At 42.0% G+C, this 19,062-nt stretch overlaps 1 protein-coding gene across 2 annotated transcripts in view; it reads right to left on the bottom strand.

The window, feature by feature from the left end:
* Positions 1 to 15,111, bottom strand: part of INTS14 (integrator complex subunit 14) — a 33,944-nt gene extending 18,833 nt beyond the window's left edge. The window contains exons 1-6 of one of the 2 annotated variants that reach the window (XM_053670148.1): positions 15,019 to 15,111; positions 10,849 to 11,127; positions 7,473 to 7,580; positions 2,356 to 2,511; positions 1,434 to 1,552; positions 865 to 1,007 (exon numbers count right to left, since the gene is read on the bottom strand). In XM_053670148.1, coding sequence (XP_053526123.1) covers positions 865 to 1,007; positions 1,434 to 1,552; positions 2,356 to 2,511; positions 7,473 to 7,580; positions 10,849 to 11,070 — 748 coding nt within the window. In that variant the 5' untranslated portion in view covers positions 11,071 to 11,127; positions 15,019 to 15,111. Of the gene's footprint in view, positions 1 to 864; positions 1,008 to 1,433; positions 1,553 to 2,355; positions 2,512 to 7,472; positions 7,581 to 9,659; positions 9,768 to 10,848; positions 11,128 to 15,018 lie in introns of those variants that run through there. The other variant, XM_053670149.1, reaches the window with a different exon arrangement.
* Positions 15,112 to 19,062: the final 3,951 nt, after the last annotated feature.

Below are 19,062 nucleotides of genomic sequence, written 5' to 3'. Positions count from 1 at the left end.
GCTAAAGGCACAAAAAGATAAAAGGGCTGTGCTTGCCCCTTTGCTCTAAGACTCCTAAAAACTTCGCTCTAAGTACACTCGAGAATGAAATGAACATTTACTGTGCACTGAATTTTAATCATTTGTTGATTGGATGATTACCTAGTCAACATCTACTGAGCATGAGACAGCATGCTGGGCACTGAGGGTGCAATGGTGACTGACACAGTGATGGTTTAATGTGTACCCACAACTCAAGGAGTCAACCTTCCAACAGAGGACAACTCTTCTCCCCACTGTTCCTTGTTGCTTTTGACTTTTCACTTTGCCAATCCTAGTTAAGCACAGCACCAGGAACACGAACCAGGTAAAGGCAGTGGCACACGCTTTTAGTCATAATATAAGCAGCAGGGCTAGAGAGGCGTAGTAAGTCAGAGCTGAGACTTTACAGGCCATCACTCACCTAGAGATTTCACTTTCCTAGCCAACAGGAACTAGAGGACATGACTTGTCCAGGGTCACGCAGGAAGAATCACTCAGCCCTTCATATCTGACCTCAGTTATGCTGCAAATCAATCTTAGGATCTATTAAGAATTATTGCAAGGATTTCAATGCTAGTGAATCTGGCCATGATTTCCAACTCCAGTAATTTGTGGTTGTAATTATCTAGGGTTGGAGGTTAATTCATGACCTCACCATCATCACACAGGGCCCCTTATCTGCCACCCCTTAGGCAAGGCATCCTCCCGTCCGAAGTGTATAACTGATGACAATGGCACCCTGGTATCAGAATTTACATTTCTCTTCAACTCTTCTGGACAGAGAGGAGTAAAGTCAGAAGTCAGGAGAAAGTCAGGATAACAGGAAGTTTTCAGAAGAATTACCTGTGTTAATGACTTTTGGGATCGGGTCGATCTCCTCATCTATAACAAAAGGTTCTGGCCTGGGGAAGACCTGCACATCGGCGGTCAAGTGGCCACACTTGAGAACAGCATGGAAAGGCGTATATGCCAGATCTATCAGCTTCCTAGAATGAGAGGGTTCATGGTTATAGGAAGAGTAATGTACATATAATATTTTTTAAGTAATACAAGATGCTAAGTTTGTTTTCCTTTTGAATCAACTCCACAACGATGTGACCATTTTGAAATACAACAAAATCTGACATTTTCGGTGAGGCAATTTCAGTTCTAAAAAGCCCAAAAGCAAGTTAATCTTTGAAACTGCTGAGTGCTGTAGGGAAGTCAATATCTACAGGCATTATAGATTTACTCATACTTAAAAGGAATGAACTTTTTAAAATCACTACTACCAAGTGTTTTAGCTGAAAAATGTGAAACTTGGGGAGAATGAAATGACACAATCAGAAACAGTATAATACATATTACTGCTGGACATCAAATTATAATGGATCGTATGTAAGAAGGGAAAAAAGCTCCATGTACATACTCACCCAAACATAGACTGTACATTTTTCAAGCACAGGGGGCCATCGATAGTGAAGATCTGTCCCTCACCATTGTTTAAATCTATGAGACGTTCAAGGCAATCCAAGGAATCAGTGCTCTGAAGCTACAAAGCAAAAGCAAGGACTCGTTTAAAGTGGCACAAAATGCCAGGTTCTTGTCAGCACACCAAAGCCACGACCATCACAGTAACACAGGTAACAAATGTAACAAAGATGATTTTTTAACAAAGTAAGAAGGAAGATAACTATTAACAATGTTGATTCAGGGCTACCAAAGAGGGAGTGTCATGTAAAATGATACCAGCAGAGCTATTTCACTGGGGCGTCATTTTGTGAAGATTCTCAGAGGCGACCACAGTTGGTATCTGCACAGTATCTTTCCTCTAACGTGTTTCTAGTATCTTTTGGTAAGTACCATTATTATCTACATTTTACAGATTAAAAAAACAAACACGCTGAGGTGAAGATTAGGTTAAACAACTTTCCTGAGTAAATGGGAATACTAGGAAGCAGAATTTAACAAAACATGCATCAGAGTAATGCTACTTCACCGAAAAATCAAAGCACACTTCTGTCAACATTTCTGGGGGACTGGACTTAAGAATTCCTAGGAGGGAAATATCCAAAACCAAAAAGAACATTTCAGCATCTGAACACTCTTTGTGAGAAGTAAGATGAATAACAACTTTAGCTATATTTCCCAAATTGGGTAATAATTTGAACTTTCAAAGAGCATTTGAGCTCTTAGAGTCTTTTCAAAGATAATTAGTGACCAGCCTCGGCTAAAACCAGTGCATTCAATGTCATAGTATCTGCAATACAGTACTAATGGAACATACACACTAAAAAATAAACAGTCCTAACACGTATCTAACCAAACTAAAAAGAACTTACTAAAAAGCATTACCTCCTCCAAATTGGCCATGCACATGATGTATAACTTAGATGGGAAAGGAAAAGGTAGTGGGAACCTGTTGCTCTCACTCCGTTGACTGTGAGTAGCTAGGGAATGCCGCAGTGACCCTCTACCAATGCCGAGACAGCCATCAGTCACCAGAACCACCTGTTTGCAAAAAGGGAGAGGAGGTTTGTACATAAAATGACTTAGTCATTTAAAGCAGTCTCATTGAACAACTTCATTTCTCTCTAGTTGCATTCACACCCAAAAACCCACCTCTGCAAAGATACAAGCAACAATGTGAATACTTCTCAAAATGTTCTGTCTAGTGAAAGACGACAGGCACATTGTATAATTCTATTTACATGAAGTTCTAGAACAGGTGAAACAAAGCTGAGATGAACCAAACCGGGGTGGTGGGCATGAGGGGATACTGACTAGAAGGGGTGGAGGAAATGTTGTGGGGTAACAGCAACACTCTGGGTCTTAACTGGGGCAGTGGCTGCACAGGTGTCTGCACTGTCAACACTCAGTGAGCTCCGTACTCAAGATCTATGCATTTACTGAATTTCATCTAATTAAATGCTTAAAAATGTGCCTACCTATGAAATCTTTTAAAAAAGGACAAAAGTATGCATAACTAATACTTAAATTAATTGTATTAAAACTAGACTCCTATCTCTTAGATAAGGAGGCAGCAACCTTGGGAACCAATGTGAAAAATAGCATGAGGGCCAATCTCACGTGTCCCTAGAAAGTGCCAGCACAGAAATCCGAACCTTAACACTTTATTTTCAAAGATGACAAACTCTGCCCCTGGTCAACTGGAATGACAACTGCTTTACAAATATATTTATAAACACCATTTAATTACATTTGCACAAGACCTTTAAAATGCATTCTTAGTCAATCTGTAATCTATAAAAGCCTTCAAAATATTCTAACAATAGACCACAATTACCAATCAATTTTCCTTTTCTTCAAAGCAATCCTGCAGGGGGCAGACTTTTCCAAGCATTCCAGGGGAGGACTATCATAGCTTTCCCTGGCCTATCCCAGTAACTTGACAATAACAGGCCAATAAGGCAGTATCAGGCAGTTGCATCATGTGAATTATCAAGATTGGCACTTCTAAAATCCAAGAATGCTTAATAGAAGTCCTCTGGAGCAATGCCATCGTTTGGGAAAATAGTCAATTGACTATAAGGTAATTTCCTCTTCTAGGCACCAATAACAGCTATATAATGGTTTACTTCTGCCACTAGCCTCTTCAGATACCATATGATAATGAAATATTTCATGTAATGTCAAAATGAGAAAGATTTTACTCAAATAATAAAGACACGGTCTAGCTGTCTCACAGGTTAGATTAAAATATTCCACATTAGACTTGTGGTCAAGATGGAGGTGTAGGTAGACACACTTTGCCTCCTTGTACAACCAAGAGGATCACAAGAAGGATCACAACTAACCTCAAAACAAAAAACACCCAGAACTGCCAGAAAATCAAACTGTATGGAAGTCCAACAACAAAGGATTTAAAGAAGCCACATTGATCCAGATTGGTAGCCACTGCCAGACATTGCCATGCTTCATCCAGAGGGGGGAGATGGGGAGCTGGGGTGGCGACAGGGGAGAGAGGATGCAGCATGGCAGTGGCTGGCAGAAAGGGTGGCCCCACCTTCAGGTGTGATGGATAAAAGTCAGGAAAGATACCTGGCAAGTAATCCCAACCCCAGGCCAGACCACACGGCCCAGGGTTCCAGTGCTGGGAAAATAAAAGCCTCACACTTCTGGCTATAAAAACCAGTGGGCATTGGGATAGTGGAAGAAACTGCTGGTCTCTCAGGAAAGTCCATTTAAAAGGCCCATATAGGCCTAGAACAGATGGAACCCACCTACTCTGAGAATTGCCACCAGGGCAACAGCTAGAGGGGTGCCACCCACATATGGGAAGTGAGTGAAGTGACTGGAAACGGGGTGAATGCCAAGTAAGCCTCCATCAGCCAGGCAGAGGCACTGTCCCCTCTCCAACCTCCCACATACAGAGCCACAAAGTGATGAAGCGGGCTGCCTCGCCCTGGTGATTACCTAAGGCTTTGTTCCATGCAATGTAGCAGGTGCACCAAGACAGGGGGTCATAGCGGCTCTACCTAAAACACAGAAACAAACACAAGGAGGCTGCCGAATTTGAGGGACAAAGAAACATGGCTCAAATGAAAGAACAGAACAAAACCACAGAAAAAGAATGAAATGAAATGGAGATAACCAACCTATCAGATGTAGAGTTCAAAACACTGGTGATAAGGATGCTCAGAGATTCACTGAGTACAGCAAATGCATAAAAAAAGAAATGAAGGCTACACTTAGTGAAATAAAGAAAAATCCACAGGGGACCAACAGTGAAAGAAAGGAAGCCAGGGTTCAAATAAAAAATTTGGAACATAAGGAATAGTCAACCAATACAGAACGAAGAAACAAGAACTAAAAAAAAATGAGGAGATGTCTGGGACATCTCCAGAAGTGCCGACATCTGAATCATAGAGATGCCAGAAAGAGAAGAGGAAGAACAAGAAATTGAAAACTTATTTGAAATAATGAAGAAAAACTTCCCTAATTTGGCAAAGGAAATAGACACACAAGTCCAGGAAGAACAAAGTCCCAAACAAGTTGGACCCAAAGAGGACCACACCAAGAACATCATAATTAAAATGCCAAAGGTTAAAGATAAAGAGAGAATCTTAAAAGCAGCAAGAGAAAAGCAGAGAGTTACCTACAAAGGAGTTCCCATGAGACTATCAGCTGATTTCTCAAAAGAAACTGTGCAGACAAGAAGGGAATGGCAAGAAGTATTCAAAGTGATGAAAAACAAGGACCTACAACCTAGATTACTTTATCCAGCAAAGCTATCATTTAGAATGGAAGGGCAGAAAAAGAGCTTCCCAGACAAGGTAAAGCTAAAGGAGTTCATCATCACTAAGCCTTTATTATATAAAATGTTAAAGGGACTTATTTAAGAAAAAAAAGATAAAAACTATGAACAGTAAAATGACAACAAACTCACGACTACCAACAACTGAACCTAAAAAACAAAAACAAAAACAAACTAAGCAAACAACCAGAACAGGAAAAGAATCATAGGTATGGAGATCACATGGAGGGTTATCAGTGGGGAGGGGGAAGGGAGAGAATGGGGGAAAAGGTGCGGGGATTAAGAAGCATAATTGGTAGGTACAAAATAGACAGGAGGTTAAGAACAGCATAGGAAATAGAGAAGCCAAAGAACTTATATGCATGACCCATGGACAAGAACTAAGCGGGGTGGATTGCTTGAGAGAAGAGGGGTACCAGTCAGAGGAGTGCAAAGGGGGAAAAATTGGGACAGCTGTAATAGCGTAATCAAGAAAATATACTTAAAAAATTCCACATTAAAACAAATGTTCAACAGTAATTGATTATAAAAATAATCATTAATCACTTTCACCTCTAGTCCAGTGTTTTGGACTATTTACCCCAAAACTCATCAAGTCAGTCGTCTAAGCAGATTCAGGCCCAGCCCCTTTCCCTCAGAGTACAACACATCTCAAATTCAGATTCTTCCCTTTGGTAAGCGCAGAAAAAGCATGAAAAGGTAGAAGTTATTCTTCTCTAAAACTCTGAAGACTACGGTGGCAGAAGATTTAACTTTGGGTGGTGGGCCCACAGAACAATTTACAGATGAGGTACCATAGAATTGTGCACTCGAAACCCATGTAATTTATTAGCCAATGATACCCCAATACATTTAATTAAAAAAATAAAACTACTGAAGAAGTAGCAAATGAAATTGTGCTATTTGCTAGTTTCCAGTCCAGAAGTTATTGGCAACAAAACTTCATTTATTTAGTATACTGTCATGAAATTAGGTATTCTGTATGCCTGGATTTACCAAATAAATAGTGTTTATGAAGTAAGGTGCCAAATGTTTTTATTTCCGTAAGGAAATTAATCAAAAGCATTTACTGACTTTTTTTTTTTAGTAAGTATCCACTAAAGTGTTTTGATTTAACCTTTTAGTAGGAGTTCGGGGTCTTCATTAACTCTTGATTCATTCTCTATAAAACAGGGTGGTTGTACAGTAAGAAAACACAATCTTTAACACGTTGGGTTTATTGAAATATAATGTACTTGCAATAAAATTAACCCTTTTCGGTATATAGTTCTAAGTCCTGAAAACTGCTTTTAGTGATATAAGCACTTGTGCAATGAAGAGAAACACCAGTTCCATCACTTCCCATGTTCCCTGGTCCTTCCTCTGAGTCAGCCCCTACCCTTCCCTTGCCCAGGCACAAATACCAGTGATGCCATAGGCACCACTGCCTGTTTTTGTAAATAAAGTGTTACTGGAACACAGCTGTGCCCACGTATTTATTTGTTATCTACGGCTGCTTTCGTGCTGTGACAGCAAAGCTGAGGAGTTGCCACAGGCAGCTGCAAAGCCTACAACAGAAAGTCTGCTGACTTCTGTTGTAGACTACAATATGATTTTCCTTTTAACGACCTTTTTTCTCCTTAAAATATGCTACCACTTCTTAAAATAACTGTGTATAACAAACTTCCAATTCTCTTTTTCAGCTACAACTCTGCTCTAACTCAATGCTAATGTGGACATACTGTGGACTCTTAGCAAAGGGCAGCTGATTTTATGACATTTGTACCCCTGGCTTTTTAGATAACTTAGGTAGTCTAGACGGTTAAAAGTCTGCTGAATAAGTGCTACCCCGAGCTACACTGGGATAGCAAAGAGAGACTATGTTGTACTGATGTTTACAATTCTATCATGAAAAAATTAAAATCACTCCTAGGGAGTATTGTAAAATTCCACTGTGAGCCCTTTGTATTTTATACAAACATTGCTAGTTTGCAGGAAGTCAACTGACTAGGAGGATGCTTTCCTTCAGGTATAATTGTGCTGCTTTCTGAGTAATTAGTATTGATTTAGTGACTTCTTTTAAAAAGATACCAATAGTGTATATCGTAGCTCGTAGAAATGATAATACATGCTGTGTTAGAGCTTGAAGAAAATTAAAGCACCTCAGTGGTTAGCGGCTTCAAGTTAGGGCAACACAAAAGAATTGATAATTTACCTGGCAAGGAATTGCACCGCCCCACTCTTGCTGAACGATGTTGCAAACACCAGCTAATGCAGACTCCAAGCAGGTTTTATCATAATCATCCATATTACTTAGTGCTTCCTAATTGAATAAAAAATAAATTGTTCATTTTAGTTTATCAGAAAACAACATACACTGTTAAAAGCCTGAATGTTACACAGGGGACATTGTCTCTGAGAGTCCCAAAGCACAGGTTCTTAAAAACAGTAAAACAGACTTCTTAAGCTATTAAGTATCATTAAAAGAGCTCCCCTTTACTCTGTCCTCTGATCAGTTGAGAGTGAACAGCCCATCAAGTTCATATCTTTATAAGTGGGCCTTGAAGGAAATAATTGAAATTAAGCACTTTTAAATACATTACAAAAACGCCAAAATTTATGGAGGACTGACTATATCCTCAACACTGCTGTAGGCACCTCACATTCAGTCCATCATCACAACACTCCATATATCATTAAGCTACTTTTTATTTTTACATTTTAAGTATATTTAACTGATTATGCTATTACGGTTGTCCCATTTCTTTCTTCACTTTGCCCTGCACCCTCCCTCCCACCAGCATAAGTTCATGTTCATAGGTCGTACATAAAAGTTCTTTGGCTTCTCCATTTGCTGTATTATTCTGAACCTCCCCCTCTCTATTTTGTACCTACCATGTATGCTTCTTACTCCCTCTACCTTTTTCCCCATTCTCCACCCCACCCCATTGCTGATAACCGTCCATGTGATCTCCATTTTTATGGTTCTGTTCCTGTTCTAGTTGTTCGCTTAGTTTGTTTTTGTCTCTGTTTTTTTAGGTTCAGTTGTTGGTAGTTTTCAGTTGTTGGTAGTTTTCAGTTGTTGGTAGTTTTAAGTTTACCGTCATTTTATCGTTCATAGTTTTGATCTTCTTATTCTTAGATAAGTCCCTTTAACATTTCATATAATAAAGGCATGGTGATGATGAACTCCTTTAACTTGACCTTACCTGGGAAGTACTTTACCTGCCCTTCCAGTCTAAATGAAAGCTTTGCTGGATAGAGTAATATTGGACGTAGGTCCTTGCCTATCATGACTTTGAAAACTTCATTCCAGCCCTTTCTTGACTGCAAGGTTTCTTTTGAGAAATCAGCTAATTGTCTTATAGGAACTCCATTGTAGGTAACTCTCTGCTTTTCTCTTGCTGCTTTTAAGACTCTGTCCTTATCTTTAATCTTGGGTAATGCAATTATGATGTGCCTTGGTGGGTGTTTCCTTGGGTTCAACTTCTTTGGGACTCTCTGAGCTTCCTGGATTTCCTAGAAGTCTATTTCCTTTGCCAGATTGGGGAAGTTCTCCTTCATTATTTTTTCAAATAAGTTTTCAATTTCTTGCTTTTCCTCTTCTCTTTCTGGCACCCCTATGATTCGTATGTTGGAACATTTGAAGTTGTCCCAGAGGTTTCTAAGCCTCTCCTCATTTTTTTGAATTCTTGTTTCTTCATTCTGTTCCATTGAATGTTTATTTCTTCCTTTTGCTCCAAATAATTTGAGTCCCGGTTTCCTTACCTTCACCGTTGGTTCCCTGTATATTTTTCTTTATTTCACTTTGTATACCCTTCACTTCTTCCTCTATTTTGCTTCTGCACTCTATCACTTCTGTGATCATACTGATTACCAGTGTTTTGAACTCTGCACCTGATAGGCTGGCTATCTTTTCATCTCTTAGTTGTAGTTTTTCTGCAGCTTTGATCTGTTCTTTCATTTGGGCCATTTTTTTGGTCTCAGTGCATTTGTAATGCTGCAAGGGGCAGAGCCTTAGGTATTTACCACCACGGTGGGGCAACTCACATAGTCACTGGGTTGTGGTGCTGTATGTGAGGGAGGGGTCAGAGAGGGAAGAATGCTGCTCACTTGGCTCTCAGCTGACTTTCAGTCACTTCCCCACATCCCACAAGCAAATCAGGCCCTTCTGGTGCTGATTCCCAGGTGGGTGGGCTTGTATACATTTAGGACCCTGTGGATCTCTCCAGTGAACTCTCCTGTGAGGCTGGGAGCTTCTCCTGCTGCTGCAACCCCCACAGGTTTCTTTTAGTCAGAGGTTTTGAGGCTTCATTTCCCCACGCTGGAGCCCTGGGTTACGGGTCTGTCTCACTCCCTAGTTGTTCCTCCCGGCTTATTCTCATGTGAATGTGGGACTGACCTGTCCTCCAACCACCGCCTGGTGTGGTCCTCCAGCTGCTGCCTTGCTGCATGTCCTCTCCGCTCAGCTGCCCGTCTCCACCCCTTCCACTGGTCTGGATGAATGTTTCTTCTTTAATTCCTTGGTTGTCGGACTTCATACAGTTTGATTTTCTGGCAGTCCTTGTTTTTTGTTTCTAATTTTGTTGCTGTCCTTCTTCTGGTTGTGTGAGGTGTATCTACACCTCCATCTTTATTAACCTATTTTTAAAATGAGGAAACTAAGGTGGAGAATAATCAGGTAACTTTCCCAGCTCTCATGCCTAGAGGTGGCAGGATTTAGATTTGAATCCAGCTGGTCTGACTTCAGGACTCCTGGTGCTAACAATTACTCTGCACCACTTACAGAACAATTCTCTGAATTTCAGAAATGCTGAACATCCAAAATTCTTAGTTTACTCACTTATAAGAAATCCAGTGCAATAAAAAAAAGCTTTTGAGTCATTTTTAAAAAGTGAGATAATAAAAAGAATGATTTAACAAAACTGTATTGCTTATATTTTAAAAATGAAACTACACTGATCCTGGATTTCTAAACTGCCTAGCAATTATTAAACTATTCAATTTAATTTCGTAAACATTTATTGACTGCTCACTATGGGTAAGGCACTGTGCTAGGCACTGTTGGAAATATTAATGATTTAGAGATGTTCTCAGAAAGTAAGTTCTCAAGTATGTCATAGATAATGCCTTTGGAAAATAACACCTCTCAATTAAGGTTTAAAAATTATAATTTCTTGGCATTTATAAATCAGAGGCTATTTGCTGGAGAGGTAATAGAATTTGAATTACTCCAAAATAAAAGTTATTATGAGGAAGAGCTATTTTTCATCTTTTCAAGTTTTATAGGAAAAGCAGTAAAGTATTGAACCTAAAGATCCTAAACTTGAGGGAACAGGGCACTGTATCCTGAGAGAATTCTGGAAAACCAAGAGAACAAATAGGGCAACGACTCACAGCTCTAATTCATAGCTCTGCCAAAGGCATTAAACCTACTGGCAGTGAATCCTTGTTTTACAGCTACACTCAGGTATTACACCAACAGACTTATGAAATAATTCCAAGTTCTAAATATTCAGTTCAGTATGATAACACTTTTGTTCCCTATAAATCTGGACCCTGTACATACAATAACGCATTCTTTTTTGTACCTGTAGGGTGTTATAATCTCTAGTGAAGGGAACCATCAGCTCCCAGAGTGATGAAAAAACCACCAGGGCTGTAAACTCAAGCTTGTAATTTGTGGCCATGTGCTCAAACAGCATCGTCAAACCGTGGGCTGCGAGGTGCTTGCGCTGGTATTCTTCAGACCCCTCGATGGACACAGGCCGGGTCATGGAAAGGGACACATCCATCACCACCACTGTTGGCATGATGACAATGATCCCAGTGTACCCAGTCAGAATGCAACAGCTCTAAGTAGGAAAATGCTGTAGAAGATTAATACAGTTAGGCTTATGTCTAACATAAGTAAAAAGTATTTTTTCACCATAATTTTAACCCAACTTTCTAGAAATGGGTGAAGGCAAACCCCATTTAAATTGAGGTGTGGGCAAATCTGCAGAGAATTCAGTGGGAAGGAAGCAAGCAAGCAACTTACTAAAATCACCTACTAAAGGGCCATAAATCAAGGATAATCTTGCCCTGGCTGGTATAGCTCAATGGATTGAGTGTGGGCCTGTGAAGCAAAGGGTTGCTGCTTCAATTCCCAGTCAGGGCATATGCCTGAGTTGCAGGCCAGGTCCCCAGTGGGGGACACATGAGAGGCAACCACACATTGATGTTTCTCTTCCACTCTTTCTCCTTCCCTTTCCCCTCTAAAAGTAAATAAATAAAATATTTTTAAAAAGGATAATAAGTATTTCTATTTTTAAAAAACATTATATTCAGGTAGTCTTTGACTTTCACAGTTCCAAATTTTGTACAACTTAATATAAAAACACCCCTGCATCACCTCTCCAACACTTAATCTACTAGAGAACATTTCTAGTTGTCAGATGGTGCTGCTTTTGACAGCCAGTCTCATTGGGCACCATCACTGTGGTAATCCATAGAACAGTATTTGTGCAAATGTTTAATTATCCCGTTGCTTGGCACCTTGCCTTTTTAATTAAAATGAATGCAAAATGTAAAAATGAAAGGGCTAGCAAAATCATAATCCAAATTAAACAAAGTTGGAAATCATTAAGTGTGATAACAACAACGGACTGCCAGCCTCAGGAGGACTCACGGATTCACCAGGTGACACGCCTTTGACTGTGAGGGAAGAGAACGAAGGTAAAGAATATGTCTGACAGCTGGCATCATCTCTTGAAACTATGTAGAAAAGTCAAAATATAGAAGAAATGAAGAAAACAAAGAGTTCTTTAAAAGTAATGGGTTGAGCCCTGGCTGGTGTAGCTCAGTGGATTGAGCGTGGGCCTGCGAACCACATGATCGCAGTTCAATTCCCAGCCAGGGCACATGCCTGGGTTGCAGGCCAGTTCCCAGCAGGGGACTCACGAGAGGCAACCATACATTGATATTTCTCTCCTTCCCTTCCTCTCTAAAAATAAATAAATGAAATCTTAAAAAAAAGTATGGGTTGAGAATTAACATGAAGAAACATTTCTGTGCTCAAAAATAAAGAAAAACGTCCACAGACCTGCTCTTGGGAACACAGCTTGCTGCTACTCTACCATTAAGCAAACTATCGTCTATCGACATAATGAAAGATCATATGAATAACTGAAACATGCAGATAACAGAAATATTTATATAAAGCATTAGTAACTGAGAAAAGCAGGTCACAGGATTGTATGTATACACTGATTACGACTTCATAAAAATCATATGGTATATGAAAAATTAGGAGAGACTGAATGGACATAAATAGGTTAGAAATTTAACGTTCACTAATTTCTTTTTTTGGGACTTCAAAAACACTTAACAGTGGCCAGACTGCTTGTCTTGGTACAATTTCCAACTGCATATGTGTGATATTATAAAACTTCATGTGTGATTAGGCTGTGAGGAATTCAGAACATATTGGTTCATGGAAACAATGTTATAAACAAGGGCCAGGGACTGAAGTCAGGTAGCAAAAGCCTTTCTAACGGCCTGAGATACATTTCAAATACAATAATGCTTCATGTATCCAACATCATTAAAGATTAAAGTACAGACATAAGTTAACTTTTCTAGACTCCTTAGAATTCCAAAACATTTAACCATTTTGATAGGAAAAATTGAAATGTGTAGCCCTCTTCTCTCTTTAACACCCTGCATTCAGTATAATTCATGCCCCTCTGATGACTCGGCAGCACCACTCTAAATACCAATACTGCCCAGCATGCTGCAGCCCTGATGTGTTACATAGACTAGCATTCTCTCAAGTGTGTTCTGGAAGCATCCTTCAAGAAAAATGAGTGCAGGCCTTATTATAGTTGCTGAGTTCGATGGCAAGCAATCCAGTTTAATTTGCTAACTCTGTGTTTCCCACTTAACCCTTCTTTATGTAATTAGTGTTAAGGTCCCATGGAATAAATATAGTATAGCACATACATGAAAACAATGCCTTCTATTTAATAAATCTAGACTGTTGTGCTCTGTTTTGGTGCCATCTCTTTATAATTTATTTTTGACCATGAGCTTACATTCCACTTTTTCTCAGTAATCTTCTGTCATTGTCCTCCCTCGAATTTGCTGCAGGTGTGGCTCAGTGGATTGAGTTTGGGCCTGCAAACCAGAGGGTTGCTGGTTCAATTCCCAATCCAGGACACATGCCTGGAAGGCAGGCTGGGTCCCCAGTAGGGGATGCATGAGAGGTAACCACGCATTGATGTTTCTCTCCCTCTTTCTCCCCCCCCCCCACCAAAAATAAATAAATACAATCTTAAAAAAATAAAAAACTGTGTCCCAAGTCAAAGTTAAAAGTTCTGAAAGCCTGTGCATTTTTTTTAGTGTCCAATGCATCGGTTTAGGTGTAATTACCTTGGTACTATTTCATCTACTCTGTCTTTCTTGTCTTCTTTCTGAGTCTTAGGTGTGTTGTTTAAGTGAAGTCCTATATAATATTGGTTCAATTACACTGCATTAGATAATATGCTCAGTAAGGGTAGGGACCATGTCAGATTTTGCCCACCAATGTCTCCTCAAAGACTATCACGATAAGTAGCACACAGTAAGTGCTTGACAAATGTTTGATAACTAATGAACCATCCCTAAATACCATATATAACATTAATTCTTTGGTAAAAAACCTGATGAATTTTAATTCTGGACTCCAAAAACACATTTCCTCCTCTCCTTCTCATTCAAGCGAACACACCTGCCACTCCTCTGCCTCCGCCCATGTGCAGAGTTTATGCTATGGTAGTCCCATTCATGCACAGAGGCGTTTACATTATTGAAAGTTGAGATCATAGGAAGTCTTGCCTCTAAGGAGACCGGGAGACAGGACAGATTTAGATCAGGTATCAGAAGGCACTCATGGTCCATGAAATCTGCTCTAACACTGGAATGGGTGACCATGGCAGGCAGTCTTGCCTTCTCTGCACACACCTCTAAAGATGGCTTTCTTCTGACTGATGCATTTGTGTCTACCCGCAAACACACCTCCTTAACAATGGCAAAGTCATGGGAAACCATTTTAGTAACTCAGGTCATTAAGTATTGGAGTAAAAGAAGGAACTGAGTGCTGCTGCAGTACGGATGGTTCACTCAAGCAGTCTCTAGGCCTGATAAAAGAAAATCCCTGCCCACCATAGTGCTGCAATTGTGTGAGAACATGATGGATTTCTCAATTGGGGGGATTCTCATCCTCCAGTGTTCCACCCCACACCCACAACTTTCCCATAATACTGTTTACATGCAGCGCCTAAGACAACTAGGGGTCTCTTTCTCAAGAAGAGTCTACTCCTGAGAATAAACCTTACCCACCTGTTTGACCTTAATGCCAAGCCTCCATCAGTACACATTATAATTCTTCCCTTAAGGTGACAATTAGTTCCTTCACAAAGAATCGACTCTCGCCAGTTTCGTTCTCAAAGCGTGAAAGAAAGACAGAGAAGGATCTAGAAACCTCTTATACGGAGATGGGAAGACAGGGCCAGAGGTCTGAAATCGTGTTTATGAAGAGTCGGCGACCCCCGAGCCCTAGAGAAAGGGGGAGACCGGGAACAGGGCCCCGGAACTGGCGCAGCAGAGACCGCGCGGAGCGGCAGCCGCGCTGGCGGACAGGCCGGGCGCCGGCTCCCGGTTGTTCCCACCCTTGACCCCTGCTCCTACACGTCCAACAAGCAACGCAACACAACCCCAGGCCCCGGGCTTCTCCCACTCACCCGGCCTCCATCGCCGGCACAGTCCGTCTGCAGAAACTTTCCGCCCGCGCGCCACAGCCGGAACTAAAGGGCCGCGCGGCTGAGGGACCCCGGCGCTGGGACTGCGCGCGGGGCTGGGGCGGGGCTTGCAGGGCTGCGTGCTGCCGGGCCAGGGCTCGGCAGGGTTGAGGTGGGGTTCGTTTTTCTCGGCACTTATGTCGGTAGTGGTTTGGTTGGGACGACCTCTCTCCGCACAAGTCTCCAATTTCGTTGAGCCTGAGCTGTGTCTGCCCCTTCCCTTCCTCCTTCGCCGTTCCCGGGCTCTTCCCCCAGTTACCTCTGGCTTCTTGCCCACTTTCCCCTTGTTCCTGAACTCTGCGACCCCTCCACGCTTTTGTTTCCTATTCATCCGGCCCTTTGGTGCCACCAGTCCAACCTTCTCTGATACTTGCCCCTCTTCTTCGTCCCTCTTCTCCGTCACTCTTCAAATCCCTCGCTCATATTCTCTGAACCAGCTGACAGAATCCTCTTCACTCTGTTCTTAAACTATAATTCCTACCTGAGAAGTGCTGTAACAACGCTGTATATTTTTCTTGTCTGGCCTGGGCCAATTTTCATGGCAAGGTTTTTCCTCTTGGTCTCCTCAGCACGTCGCTCCCTTTATCCCCCACCCCTTCTTTCAGGGAAGCAGAGGGAATGTTCGGTCAGTTCCCCTACTTTGGCCAAGGTGCATTGCTGAGGGATTTGCACTCAGACTTTCTTGTGAGGCCTCATGGGCCCTCACCCACCTCGCCTTTGAATACCTGGTGTCTCCACCGCAGCCTGTGTGCTTCAGTGAGGTGCTGGAAGGGACAAGAGGCAACTTTCTCTGTAGCCATGTACAGAGCCATGCCAGCTAGAGAGACAGGCCTGAATGGATGGATGCCAGCAGGCCCTGAGTAGCTGTAGTTCAAAGAACCATGTTGTACTACAGAGATTACAAATGGGAATAGGGAGGCCCTCTAGAAGGCCTTAAGCCTTTGCCTCTTTTTATTTTAGTTGGTGGGATGGGCTGACACAGAGGGTGAGTCAAGAAGGGACAATGCTGTGAACTGGACAACCGAGTCTGACATTTCACAGCTTGTTCTGTGGGACAGTGTGGGCTCCAGCTGCTGGTAGTTCTTTTTGTCTCCTTTTATCAGAGGTTGCAGAGGAAAACAAATTAGTCCCTGGGAATGCTCCTGCCAGCATCAGGGCCCAGGGGCCTGCAGACTGCCCCATTTGTTTCAGAACTTCTTTCCCCAACTTGACTGGGCTCACCATCTTAACCTCGCATTATGCTTGAGCAGGCACTGGGATCTAGGTAGGTAAGGCAGCATCCTGGTTACTTGGTTTATAACTTCTAATTCTTTCCCTAACGGAAGGCATATGGCCAGGAATGTGTGGGCAAGGGAGTTATCTAGCTTAACCCTAATGTGCTGGTGGTTCAGCCAAGCCATAGCGTCACTGTTCTGGTAGTTCCAGCTCAGTTCCATGGACTGATTCGTTATCTTAGTCTTAAAGCTTAAGTTTACTAGTTTGCTGATGGGTGATGAGATCTTGGTGACCTAATTCTTCTGAATACAGGCTTTCAGGAGACTAGGGAAGTAAAAAAGCAATTTATTAAAATTGACAATAAAAGGTAAAACTACCAAGATGATGGCATCACTTAGGGCAACTGGTGAGCACTTTTGTTTTTGTTTTTTATTCTTTTTTAAGATTTTATTTATTTTTAGAGAGAGGGGGTGGGAGGGAGAAAGAGGGGGAGAGAAACATTAGCGTGTGGTTGCCTCTCATGCACTCCCTCATTAGAGACCTGGCCTGCAACCCAGGCATGTGCCTTGACTGAGAATTGACCTGGCAACCCTTTGGTTTGTAGGCTGGCACTCAGTCCACTAAGCCACACCAGTCAGGGCTGTTTTTGTTTTTTAATTCTTAGTAGAATCCCATTAAAACCAGAAGGTTGTTCAGTGAACATAAAATCACTGAGAATGATTGACGTGTTGAAAATGCAGACTCCCAGGCTGTGCCTGGACTCTTCATGGTCAAGTCCCAAGATGACTTTCCATCCACAGAGATGAAGAGTAAGGAGTGAGTGAGTGAAGAAAAGAGGAAGAAAGAGGGTGGGGGAAGGCAGTGAGCCCAGGTCCCTTTTGTGTCTCTCCATTTTGTTCTCCTGTGCCGTCCTTTGTCCTGTGTCTCCCTTCCCGCCTCCTTTATTCCGGGCCTTGTCCGCTCCCAGATCAGACTTCCCAGCCCCAGGCGATCCCCTCTTCTCCGAGCCTAATGCGCAGGCCACTGTTCTCACCAAAGCGGATGTCCAAAGAAATCGTAGTCACATCCCTTCTCTCTTCTTAAAATATTTTATTGCTGGAAAATTTCAAACATAAACAAAGATAGAAGAAATAACAGGATAAATGCTCATGGACCCCCTTCACCCAGCTCCTTCTGTCAACTCAGTTCTCAATCTTATTTTGTTCATTGCTCTACCCGCTTCCCCCACAACATATTTTGTTGCAGTTTCTAGATTGGATAACATCTTGTCCATAAAGTTTTCTGTATGTATCTGTAAAAATCCACTTTTTAAAAATCCTCGCCCCGGGACATTTTTTCATTGCTTTTAGAGGGAGGAGGGGAGGGAAGGAGAGAGAGAGGGAGAAACATCGATCAGTTGTCTTTTTGCTTGCACCCTGACTGGGGATCAAACCTGCAACCTGAGTATGTGCCCTGATCAGGAATTGAACCCACAACCTTTCAGTCTACAGACAATGACACTCCAATCAACTGAGCTACACTGGCCAGGGCAGGACTTATTTTTTAATTAATAAACTTTATTTTTAGAGCAGTTTTAGGTTCATAGCAAAATGGAGTGGAAAGTACAGAGTTCCATGTACTCTGTATACTCACACACACAGCCTTGCAACATCCCATGCCAGAGTGATATATTCATTACAATCCACGAACTTAACAATGATTTATCATTGTCACTCAAAGTCCATAGCTTACCTTAGGGGTCCCAGTTAGTGTTATACATTCTGTGGGTCTGACAGATGTGTGATGACATGTACCCGCCACTGTGTTATATCCTAGTTTCACTGCTAAAAGTCCTCTGTGCTCTGCCTTTTAATCCACCCCTTCCCCTGACTTCTGGCAACCACCAATCTTTTTATTGTCTCCATAGTTTTGCCTTTTCCAGTATACCACACAGTTGGAATCATACAGTTTTAATTTTTAAAAAGGATTTTAAATTTTTATTTATTTTTTGGGAGAGAGAGGAAGGGAAGGAAAGACAAAGGGAGGGAAACATCAATGTGTGCTTGCCTCTCATGCGCCCACCTACTGGGGACATGGCTTGCAACCCAGACATGTGCCCTGACTGGGAATCAAACCGGCAATCTTTTGGTTCACAGGCTGGCATTCAATCTACTGGGCTACACCAGCCAGAGCCAGTTTTAACATTTTCAGATTGGATTTTTTTTTTTTTTGCTTAGTACTATGCATTTAAGTTTCTTACAAGTCTGCTTATGGCTCAATAGCTCATTTCTTTTTAGTGCTAAATAATATTCTACCCTGTGAATTGGGTTCCTTTTTCCATCTTTCTGGACCAGGTTGAGACTGTCAGATAGTTTATGTGAGAAGCAAAGTAACTAGATCTGGTTCTGCCTGCAGGAGTCTAAAGGCAAGGGTGTGATGGTGAGCAGGGGTCAGCCCCTCTACCCAAGGCTTCCAGCATTCAGAGTGACTCCAGGACACCCAGAGATGAAGACAGCTTTTCCACAGGGCAGGCACCTCTGTGTGCTTCGGGAGAGGAAACTGATAACTTCTCACTGTTACAGGCCACTCAGGGCGAGTTGAGCAGGCGGGAGGCTGGAAGGGGTTACCTGCTATTTCCAGGGAAGGTCATCAGAGCGGCATGCTATCCATGAACATTGCAGAAATGGGGAGGTGAGAAAGAAGCAATCAGGAAGTGTCAGGCAGTCAGCTGACTGATTGAAATGTCTGCCGGGTCCATGGGCAGGACCATGAGACTCCCACTTCCTTCAGCTC

The sequence above is a fragment of the Artibeus jamaicensis genome, unplaced genomic scaffold (genome assembly GCF_021234435.1).
Source record: "Artibeus jamaicensis isolate MK-2021 breed Jamaican fruit bat unplaced genomic scaffold, CSHL_Jam_final contig_548, whole genome shotgun sequence".
Lineage (NCBI taxonomy): Eukaryota > Metazoa > Chordata > Mammalia > Chiroptera > Phyllostomidae > Artibeus > Artibeus jamaicensis.
This window is presented reverse-complemented; position numbering and strand designations above follow the sequence as displayed.